The 12,380-nt window shown below is 41.4% G+C and overlaps 1 protein-coding gene across 5 annotated transcripts in view; it reads right to left on the minus strand.

The window, feature by feature from the left end:
- Positions 1 to 12,380, minus strand: part of LOC1274515 (uncharacterized) — a 142,341-nt gene that overhangs the window by 108,788 nt on the left and 21,173 nt on the right. For all 5 annotated transcript variants that reach the window (XM_061643917.1, XM_061643919.1, XM_061643918.1 and 2 more), the window contains exon 3: positions 2,080 to 2,266. In XM_061643917.1, coding sequence (XP_061499901.1) covers positions 2,080 to 2,200 — 121 coding nt within the window. In that variant the 5' untranslated portion in view covers positions 2,201 to 2,266. The remainder of the gene's footprint in view (positions 1 to 2,079; positions 2,267 to 12,380) is intronic.

The following is a 12,380-nucleotide window of genomic DNA, read 5'->3' on the forward strand; positions in this document are numbered from 1 at the left end:
CTCAGGAACATTATCGTGATCACAGCGATTCGTTCTTGTATTTTCTGATTCACACCAGCCCGCTTTTTCCCAGGCGTGAAATCGGTTCAAAAGGAAGAACAGAAGCGGAAAAGGAAAATCACCAAATGTTCACACCAAATGGACTAACTTTACACCCACTTCGCGCCGGCCCGGTTGGAAAGGGTGCTGCTTAAATATGACAACGGTTCCGAGGAAAAGCGATTTAAAATGGTACAGAAATCCTTTCGTTTCGTTTTGTTTTGTGCTTTTAAACCACTTCAAAAACGATGGTTTCTTTTGCTCGGACTAGGGGATCGATGGTATTATTTTTCAATTTTATGCGTGTTCCTTGAGCATTGGTTCAATACAAGTGCTTCAAACTCCCGCATCCGTAATGTTTGAATATTATGGCCTTAAAGCAAAACAGCAAAGATAGCTGAACAATATTTTATTGTGTTTATTGTACAGCCAACAGTTAGGACACAATCGAACCTGTCCATTATTCAATTAAAACATATTTTTTCGTAACTAAGTTTTATAGTTTCTTAGTTTACAGCAATGCAAAAAGAGTGAATATTTGTGCTACGTAAAAGATACCCAAAACTTTGACAACTGCAACAAAACGATGATAAACAAACGTCTGGAATACACCAAATCTCAACAAGAACGTTATATTTAATAAATAAAAACAGTTCGACGCCAATGAATAGCAAAGAGTCATTTTTTTTACACTCACAACTGGTCAGTAACAAACAAAACAGAACTATCCAACAACTCTTCCCTCATCACATCAGCACTGTTGGTGCACGGAATGAACAAACTGTAGCAGACTGCGCATCGACCGTCCCATTTAATGTTGTTTGATGAATGCACACACGTTCGCAGGCAAAAACTGAACCTTAGTCGAGCGTTTCGTGCGAGTTTTTCCCACGTTGCTACCACAACTTTGCGCCAGGCCAGTAAATATGGCGATGGTTCATCGACGAAAAATGCAGCTGATTCTGCAATTCTCGTCGAGTCGACCCGCTGCGGTTCTTCAGTGCTGTTAAAGCAACAAAAAACATGAATACTCATGCCAACGTAGTATGCTTACGCTCTGTTCAGGAGCGTTGCTATCGCTTTAGACAAATGCACATAAGGCATTTATATGGGCGTACGTTTCTGATCACGAGCTTCAACCGTATCCCAGGTAGCTAAGTTTCCCTTGCACACATACATTTATGCACGCTAAATGAACTTCACAAATGTACAGCAAAGCGTCTGTTCTCACGTTAATTCAAGCGCTTATGAAAGGGAAACTCAACATGATGCTTTGCTGATACATCAAACGATTTCTGTGGAACGGGTTTTGAACGTGTAGATTTCGGGATAACACTAATCTTTTTGGTTGTATTCGTTATTTAAAAGGTATACAATACCCGTTTCAGCTTATCTTCTGATACAAATAACAAGTGATTCATCGGCACAGTCCTAAAGTCGTAAACATATTGTTAATACTGATATCAAAAATAAAGCTGGTTTTCAATCTACTTTTAATAGAGCATTAATAGTAAATAAAAACAAGAGTATTGAGGACTGTTCTTTTCCAAAATAAATCAACGCAGGTAAAACACAACACTTCAACGGAATGGCAATCACATCATTTGTGGTCAGACAATACCTCACGAAATAACGCTCCAAAGCCAAAAGGATGCAGCATAACACCGCATGCCAACCTAGGCGAGCGGTGGTACATGAAGAGGTACATGAAGGTATTTATAACGACCTGTTCAAACTTCCCACATCATTAAACTGAAGCTCATTGTGGCTTAAGCGATCTTTTTTTTATCACCCAGTTGTTGTCATTGTAACACGGCTTGTACTGCTTGACTGGTGTAGTTTACACTGAAGAACACTCATTATGACCAAACCGCAACCTATCTTTCAAATCGATATGCTATTGATATAGTACTGATGACGTATGCTCTTTTTACATTAAAAAGTATCAATCAAGCATGCCTCTACATGGATGGTTCAGATGAACTTTTGTCAATAATGTGACTCATAAAAGATAATATAAACTTGTATTTGTGTACATACCACAATTGGCGATGATCTGTAGCAGGATGCCGATGCTGATGAACCGTTTCAGGACATTACAACCGAAGGACCGCGATGGACGTAGTACGCCCGTAAGCAGTTTACACCAATCCCCAACCATTGTTGCGCGAAATTGTTCGTGTGCTAGTATAAAGACGGAATGGATGCACGTGCTGATAAAGGTGATCTGCGATTAAGAAATAGAACAAAAATACACTTTAACTATTAGCTTAATTTTCATAAAAAACATCATAGTATGTGTGGATATTCAATCATTTCTGACATAGGTAAGGTTTTAAAGGCATTTAATGTTATTTATTTTCAAGAACACCCCCGTCTATTTTTTAACAATGTGTGGATTGCATTCAATCGGAAGCATAATTAGTCCAGCATAGCAAATTTGAAAGAGAAAATAAATTAACAGATCGGAGAGAGCAATAGAATACAAGACGGTAATGGCAGCACGAGGCAAGAGTATCAAAGTTTAAAATATAATAGATCAACTCCTATTATCCTAGACACAAACGCTTGTTAGAATAAGTTATTCTGACTCTTTTGCGAAGATCTACACTTTAGCGCGTTGGAAAACTAGACGGAATATAAATAGAAACAAATGCTAGTAGGTGGGAAACTTCCACATCCGAGGCAGGATTTTGTTATTTCGAAGGGAATGCGTTGCCATATTCCTTATCAACAGGAGTTTTTAAAATACGAAATTATTCACATGTGATAAATGTATCGTAGAGACTTTCAAAAACTTCACTTAAATCATTATTTCTTAAATACGCAGGACATTACCAACAAAATTGATAGTCCTTTTATAAGATCTCTGTAGTGGTAATGAACAAATTTGCAGCCTTTCTTCGCTCTATCGAAAGCTATGTTATTCTGTATCTCCTTTTGTGCTGTTTGCTCAGAAGACCTTCGAACATGACATAGACCTTCACCGAAACTCCACCCGAAGGACAGTGTACCAAAGCATCGCGGAGCAAGCAGCAAATGGGGTTAGATATCAGTGCAGAAAGCGTTGACAAGGCATTGTTTGCTTTCGAGTTATGGTTGGTAAACGTTGAGCGATGATGATATGACTTCAGCATCCTGCCCGCTCCGAGTTCCGGCCGGTTAAAAGGGCAATAAATCATCACATACACACCCTTTCGTGCTCACTCCAGCAACAGCAGAAGAAAAGTGATTCGAGGGAGAGAAAAACGCTAAAGCATGTCACTCTAAGCAACAACAACAAAATAAAACATAAACGAATGATCAACTCTCTCTCTCTCTCTACCGCCTATCATAAAGAGGCAGCATAAACCTCATAGGTTGGTTTTGCAAACGATGAAGGCTCTTTGCACTTATAAAACCGGAAGTTGCTATAGTTTTCCCCCAAGGCAAAGTTTTTTTTTATCGAACCAGCTAAGCGTTCCTCGGTCACAATGGAATGTTTTCATCCATCTTCCTGACTGCATGTGCCAAGCGAAGGTAACCCAGACCGCACTATCAGCTGGCCTAGCTCAAACTGCATCCGGTACACCGGAACCGTCCTGTCAAGGTGACAGATTGGTTAGATTGATGCCTACTTCAATCAGTGCCTGGGACGGACGGACTGACTGAGCGTTCTTCAGCTTTTGCGTGATTCTTCTGAACCGTAAAATTCAATTTCAAAGCGTTCTTTCCTTGCATACACACTAAACTCTGTCTCTCTCGTACTTCCAAAATACAGTACGGTATGGTTTCACAAATGCATTGGAGCTGCAAAACTAATACCCAAATAAATTGGCGTTGCATCCATGGTTTTCTTCCCAAACGCTTATTTAGTCGACAAAATGCTTTTTTGCATTAAAACATGTCCGATATAACAACAAAAAACACATACCCATTTTGCTGTGTGCGTATCTTCCTTCGTAAGCTCACTATCCCATTTCTTATCCTACGATGCAATCTTTTGCTCAACTAGCGTCTGCAACAATAATTCCTTTCCCGTTTGGCTACTTGCGCCAGCAGCGCTACTTCCTACCGACCAACACAAAATAAATGCGCATAAGCAGCAACCCTCGCTTCCGGTACAACTGTCAGCACGTTTGTAAGAAAATGTGCTACATTCAAGAAAGTTGTAGCGAAAAAGGGAGGCGAACAAATTTGAACAAATAAAAAACCGCTCACAACAACATCCGAAAGTCGGCTTAAAGTCGGAAGCGCTTCAGTTAAAGGAAGTGCCATTTCAGCAATTTCAAAACACAATCTCTCCAACTTCAGGAAACACTTTTCTATCCGAGCGTCTGTCCTGCTTCGCCAAACCATTGGTCCAAAGACATTTGGCAGCATTCGTTTGAATGGATTACAGTGACGAACAAAAATAAACAAACAACATAAACAACAATAACAACAACGAGAAAGTCAGCGAACGGAAAACGGAAAAGTCAAAACAACAAGACTCGACGTAACTTTTCACCCAGATAAAGACGCTGTGTCGTTCGATCGACCCTAGGGGGAAGTGAGAAACTGAAGACTTTTAACAAAAGCTCGAACCAACAACCAATCGGAAATAAGTTACATTTTCACAAAATGCACCACAGGCGTAAGGTGTTTTTTTGGCTTGTTTTCACAAAAGTATTTGATTACTACAACATTATTGTTCGACTGAGACGTAACGTAAAATTGTCCCGCTCTATTTTTACTTGCCTTCGTAGCTACAGCAACACACAAATTGGAATTGTAAACTTGACACACTAAAACCAAACAATGAGATGAATTGAAATATAGAATAGGAGAAGAAAAAAACATATTTTTTCACTAGTATCGCATTAGCAAGCACTCTTCTCAATTGTTTAATCCAGGAGTTGTTTTTGTAATCCACACCTTTGCCCTGTAATCGTGATTGTTGTGTTTTTATATCATCAAACGTTTCTCAGTTTATATTATTCGTCCTGTAGTTCGCTCCGATCGACTATCGATTGTTTCGCAAAAGTTTCGTACTTCCATGCTACTAGCTGCTATGAGGACGCTTGCAAATGTCTGTGCATTAGCAACGTGGAACAAGTAATACATTTTTTAAGTTTACTCAACAGGAAAATTACTTCACCGTTGCCGTTTAGCAAGAGCATATTTTATCCGACCATGAATACATCCAATCCCTCCCAACCGCATATCATGTTCGTAGAACTGTTCGGCTCCCATCGGAAAATCGTTTTAACCGTTGCTAATCGAGTGGAAGCATTTAACACTTCCTTCGTTGTAGTTGGTGGTAATGGTTGTAAATCCGTATCGAAGATTTTGTTGGAGCTGATACCACCGCAAGTTGTTCAGGTAACGATTCTCATTCACACCTTCACTTCTGAATATATGTGTAGTTCGAGGAGCAACAACGAAACCACGGTCGCATACATCTATCTTCCCCTCCCAACGCCACAGAGGCAAGAAAACAGAATGCTGGATGAGTTATGGGTGATGTGGTTCTCTCTTCTTTCTGTGCGAGAGGCTCGACACTGTCAGTCGCACGGCTCATTGCTTGCGATTAAAACTGAGCAGCTGACAGAGCAACTGTAGCAACAATGGTAAAGAGCTACGCCACAATTCAAGCCGAACGAGTTTGCCTCACCCGCACCATCCGGTAGGAAACTGCAGCTCATGAGTGTGTGTAAGAACTTTGCATGATCGTTGCTACCATAGCCATAAATCTTATTTTGAGAACCCTAAATACAGTCGTTAAATTCACCAACGCCCTCGTACAGAACGTTCATCACCAAGAGCTCACAGGACGTTACACCCATCGATTTGCAAGTATCATTTTTTACAGTGCGCTCCATTATTATTACAACAATTGCAATCACTTTCAGGCACAGCTCTAGTCTCGAGGCTTTTTTTAGGAAAGAGAGTAATAAACGTGTTCTGTTTCCCATGTCGTTGCTCTGCCATCATGTTACACCGTTAAATAAAAATATTGCAACTGTATTGCTTTACGACACCCTCGATTAAGCAACCTACGCAACAAGAGGCAATAAAATTGGGTATTTTAATTCGTGAGAAATGTTTTGGGGGTAAGAGCAAATAATAAATATAAATATATGATTTTCTGCAACACCAATAACATCAAGCTTATCGTCTGTAAGACCAAAAATGTTAATGTTAAATGTTGTGAAACTCAAAGCTAACGAATATTCGCCCCCGATGCTACTCGCTTTCTTAAGCTCAAATCTGATTGTTTTCAATCCCTGACCCAATCCATTTATTGTGGGTTTCTTTTGGTGAAGTAACTTTATTTTTCGGAAGTATTGAAGTGTGTAAAGTCCTACAATATAAATTTTAAGACATAACATCTATTGTGTATCCCAACGAAATTTCAATTTAAATGAGCGCATACGCGGTACCATTTTGGTGCATTGTAAAAACTCACACTTTGTGGCTTACATTTGCAAAACATGCCGTAGATAACACAAGCAGCTTGCTGATCAAAGACGCTGAATCACTTTAAAGAGGCAGCCGCAATTTCGGCAACTGAATATTCTGTACCGTGTTCCGTACAATTTAAACCACACATCTCAACGGTCATTAGACAGACACTCATTAGAGCCTCGAGAGTCTGCCGCTGGCCCGGATGGGCTAGTAAATGACACTAAATACCTTTTGATTATTAATTAACTAACACAGCTCGACACGCTTCCCAGGAGAAAGCAAAGCCGCACTTAGCAACCACGCCACACAGCCCACATATTGGCCGGGTCCCACAGCACACCCAGCCTTGCCGTATGCGAGAAGTTTGCAGAAGCTTTTGGGAAAGATTAATTTAGGCTCATACCGAGCGACACGTGGGCAACGGCACACGTTTGTCCGGCAACAGTACATCTGGCTGGGAAAAGATGATTAATTCATTGCACTTAACGCTCGTCTCTCGGGCCGCTCATCCTAGCGATGTCAGTACGGTGGCTGAACACTAATAGCGAACGTGATACGGTTGAACGCATGTATGTGTGCATGTAGTATATGGCACACTAAGACCAAGGGTGGACTTTGGGCCATGGTCACGCTTATTGTGAGCAACTAGCTTCAAATCTTCTTGTATCCTTCCAATGGCCATGAACATACCAATAGTGCAATGCCGAAAGGTTCATTGTGACAACGTCTGGTCACATTATATTGCGCAATGGCTGCTTTTCCCGCTTCAGAATGGCACGCCATCCGCATCATACGTCCTATGAATCCCAATGTGATGGATGATGGAGACGCCTGGTCTCTCTCGCTTTCTCTCTTACTCTATCTTTCTCTCTCTCTCTCTGTCTCTCATTCGCACGCGCACGTCACTCAGTTTCCGACTTTTCTCATGATCCAACATCGTGATATTGACAATCACCATAGAGAACCTCTACACAAAAGATGCGAACGTGCTAGGGAAACCAGACGAGTATGCCGTGAAACCGTGAAATGGGAAGCAAAGCGATCGTAAAGTCAACAACCACCACAACAAACCAAACCTCGTCGACAGGGCTCAGGGTGAAACAACGATTTCTCGCAACCGTCCCCAAAAGCCGAAAGAGACGTCTATTAATATCTATTTAATAAAAATGATGACATTGATAAATATGTTTGCCATCATTCGGTCTCGCATCTTCCCCTACGCGACCGTACTATGGGCAGTATGCGTGTAAGTGTGTGTGTGTGTGTGTGTGCTCTGCAGCATTTATGTATGCTCCCGGACAGAAAGCGTAACGAAATCATGCCTTCAACATGGAGGCTTCGTGGCGGAACGGTAGAATAAGGTTTTTTTTCTCATCCATTATCTTCTCACACACAGTTCGTCAATGTGCGCCTTTCCACCAACCATTTACGTTTGCCACACAGGCATCGCGAGCATAACACATTTATAAATAAATGTCGTCAGTTTTGTTTCCCTACGCTCCTCATAAGGCCACGGGGCTCAAGAGAGCAGATTTCAGATTGCAATGTAGTTCGCCATCTGCTGGAAGTTACGGTGGATCGATTAAAGGAGGAGGAATTGGCGGTCCATCATCGTTTGCTCGAGCACGACCAGCCTGCTTTCTTTCCGGTTTCAATTGATATGACTGATTGTGATAGATGACCTCCTCGTGAAGACATTAACTTCGATAAACACCACATAATAACGGTACATAAAATCACATATTAAAAAACACTTTTCAACATCGTGTACGAGTTTTATTGTTTGTTTGTTTGTTTGTTTTTTTATTTAGTGAAATTTACTTTTACATTCAATAAGGCGCATATGTATTCTCTACTTTCATAGCAAGATCTTGATAGCCTCGTGTATATCAAAAGTCTACTTATTTGTGTTATTTCTTTATTCGAAAACATATTTTGTTGTATGTTTAATGCCGTTTGCCTTTGATTTACTAGTTTCTCAAACATTCACCAAATATTTCATTTTCATGTTTCTTAAATACATCGCTAAAAGAAAACTTCCTCCCCGTTCTATTGATAAGAAAGAACAATTTTAGCTAAAAGATGTTTTTTTAATCGTGGAAATGTTTTTTGCCTTTCTTGAAATAGTTTCGAGTTTAATAATACATACATTTGTTTCTTGTTTTGTTCGAGAATAACACAAGTCAACCGTAAAAACACGACCAAAAGCCAACAATTAATGTCACAACCTTTGCCTATTTCACCCTACCTTCCCAATCATGCATTAACTGCTTTCGACGGGTTCACGATAGCAAGTTGAAATGAAACGTATTGTGCTCCATTTCCCGCTGATGAATTTATGATCCGAACAGACAGCAGCGACTGAGAGCGAAACCTCTTTCTCAAATCATTTCTTCTGCAAACCTCCGTCCGGTGGCCCATATTGTGCGAAGCAATTCAGTGAAAATAAACCATCCCTATGTTGGCTGCATGACAGCACGCAGAGCAACATCAGTGAAAAACGAGCCGCCATTTTCTCACCCTTCCACACTCATCTGTGGGCAGATCAGCCGACAGTTGCCAAGCGGTTGATTTCCGTGCCCTCTGGCACCGAACGCCAATATTATTCCATTTGCCAAGTGTGCTCGGGTTGGGCTGCTGGTTGCGTTAAAGCTTCTCTCCCTGCCAACGATTTTCGGCAGTACTGCTTCCCATCATGCATACGGACCGCAATCCAACACCACCAAAACTTATGTACGGTTCCGACCGAAGACGAACGAATAAAATTCAATTTCTTTTCTTGGTGAAAATGAAGGGAAAAATTCGTCTGAGCGGAAACAAAAGACCAAACCGAACGAGCAGCCACCAAAAAAGGAACATCGGAAAGCACAAGTCGACCCAGCCCGAGCCACAGTCGAACTACGTTGACGAATTTTCTCAAACCCACGTGGCCTTAGGGTAGGCAAGCATTATGCCATGTGGGGGCGGGGAAGCGAAAAGACAAGCAAAAGAATTTGTTTCCAAGGACAGCCGGTACATACTTTCAGCCTCACAACGCAGGGAAAACAGACGACTTTCTAGCCGTATGCTTCGGAGTTTGTTCTTCTGCTTGAGTTTTATCTCAATTTGATACTAGCTTAGCGCTGTACAAACTCCCACAAATTCCGGCACATTTCTTACATATGAGGGCAGCTTTTTTTGCCTAAAACGAACAAAGCCACTCAGCCGATGTGTACCACTTAAGCGGGAAAGCTTTGCGAAAAAATCTCCAGGGGGTAAATTTCTTTAAACATTGCTCTTTAAACAGAGCCAGTTCGAAGCGGTGATTGCGTGCAATTTAAGTCATAAATTCTCATAGGAAAACGCGTGCTTTTTTGCATTCTTGAGCAAAAGCCTTCACGTAAGGTTCCATGCAAAGCCACGCCAAAATCTCGACCCAAGCCACTTCGTCTCATCACCACGCTTAAATGATCACTGACACAAGCGCGCCAAATGAATTCATCTGTTGCCAGAGCTTCAAGCAATATTATGAGGACAGTTTAATCTGCCAGCCTCCGCCTGCGTTGGTTTTTGCTTTGCGTTTTGCGTACTGAACTGAAGCATGATTAAAATTTATAATGTTTGCCAACATTTTCAGCGCTACCGGGAAAGCGGTAAGCAACATCAAACCTACACAGCACAACAGATTATTCTAAAAAGTGTTGCCATGTAGTCGCAACACGAAAAAAAAATGAGCCAACAAAACCCTGCCGTTGCACGGAACTCCCTCCAGGTGCTTCCGTCATTTCGCCGAAACAAAAACACCCATCGGAGACAAGAAAAGAAAAAAAAGTGAACAATTTTCAGAAGGCTGAATTTCGTTTCGCAGGTTCGTTCATGAATTGAGCGTGTGCCTTCTTTTGGTTGCTTTCTTTGTTTAGTTCCTTTCTTTCTTCAATATCATTCACGCCCCGAGACAATGGGGGACGAGGGAGAAAAGGGACCAATATCCGGGGTGTGGGTGAGCATGATCTAAGCATCACCAAACGCAGATATGGGCCGTGACAAAATGCCAACATAACAGTCAGATTAAGAGAAATGGTGATAATCTTTAAACGGCATACATTAACAACCACATTATCAGCTCTCTGCCGCAAGGAGGCCAAAGAACAATGTAAAGTGCTTTAAAATTCATGAACGTGTATGATTAGCGGTGTGTGCCTTGCTGCACGAGAGCTCGCATGAGCGCGCACTGTTGGAATGAGTTAAGAAGCGGAATAAATTAAATGTACCGATAGCATGAACAATGGTGTAGCTCTAGATGTCAGAAGAAATTGTTTGTAACATTACAATACCTCTGCTAAGTTTGATCGGAAGAAAAAAACACAACATATCTTTTGGCATAGCAGCTTGGTTGAATAAATAACAATCAGAGAAAGAAAGAGTTCTGATGACATTCACTAAGAGGTGATAATTTAAAAAAAACTCGAATACTATGTCAACACACATTACTCTATCTTCCATGAGAAAAATCAAAAGCATTAAAAAGCATACAGTTAAGCTGCATCCTCACCTACATAACTATCAACATCACATGACGATCCCACTAGCTGTAGTTAAACTTTTTCTAATCTTCTTCACTTGCACTAAGCTCTTTTCACGTCAACTTTTTCGGTCGACGCCACAGTTCCGGTTGTTAAATATAACCTTTTTTTTTCAACACCTAAGCCAGACCTAGATGACCACCACCGGCAACTGGGAAAAAGGGGATTGTACAATCGGACACCTGTGTCGTGAGCTAACTTTGCTTATTAAAAACTTTTAATTATTTTGGATACCGCAAACTACCGTACCGGGGCCAGAGCGTCATTGGCGCTATGCTGTGTGCTAACCGTCAGACGGAAACTAGAAAATCATTATAACTGGAACTGGTTTCGATTCAATCGTTTCTTCTATTAAGCCGACCAGGCGGAGCAGAAATGCACCTGAACATGAAAGCAGAGCGTAAGCATTGACCTAAAACAAATTGACCTTATCGAAGCGCTTCAAAAGCGACCTTCGACAACGACTCGTCGTGCAAGCGGGCTTGGAGACGGATGTTTTTTTTTTTTGTCTGTGCTTAGTTTCCTCTGAATCTACCGGCATCTTAATTAGGAGCTCAAAGATTGCTTTTAGGTCCCCGTTGCTAGACCTTGGGTTTCCAATATCACCATGCAAGAACCGCTCGGTTAAACTTCAAATGAAAGATAAGCCCATTAGCATTTGGTATTCACCCTTTCAATCTTTCCCTTTCTATAACGTTCACTTACACAAACTATGGTGTAGCTCTAGCTATCAATGTGTGTCGGTAGGATAAACCTTCGTTATGCCGTCAAACATTACGCAATTGTCACGCTCCTTCTGCTCTAGCTCTTGGTGTGACGCTTAAATCCTTCTAGCCATGCTCTAGTTAAACCACTTATACTCCAGCTGCACCTTTTATGATGAAACAAGAAATGCGCCACTATTTCGAATAGTAAAATATCGATCCTCCCTCAATATGGTATCCAAGGTTCCAGAATGGTGATGAACGGTTTGAAATTTACAAGGGTTGTCTGCATAAACATCTCGTAAAAAAAACCTTTCGTCCCGTTTTCGAACCAAACATCCGATACATCCCTGGTACATGTTCTTTGGTTGAGGTATTTGCTTAGCGTAGTGCTTCCCATGCCAGTCTAGTATCTTAACTAACCTGAAAATTCACCGTAGAATGGGAGAATGGGCAGGCAAATCCTTGTCCTTCTTTGAATTCACTCCCTCGGCCCCATCTGTCTCTACTTCAGAGCTGTTGCGTTCGGTTCGGCGAGCAAACTTCACACCAGTTTGTCGTCTGGAAGGAACAAAAAAAGGGACTGTTGACAACGCCAGTGAGGAGCCATTCGCTTCGTAAGCCCCGAAACGTCCTTGATCCTTAG

Source organism: Anopheles gambiae, chromosome 2 (assembly GCF_943734735.2).
Source record: "Anopheles gambiae chromosome 2, idAnoGambNW_F1_1, whole genome shotgun sequence".
Classification (NCBI taxonomy): domain Eukaryota; kingdom Metazoa; phylum Arthropoda; class Insecta; order Diptera; family Culicidae; genus Anopheles; species Anopheles gambiae.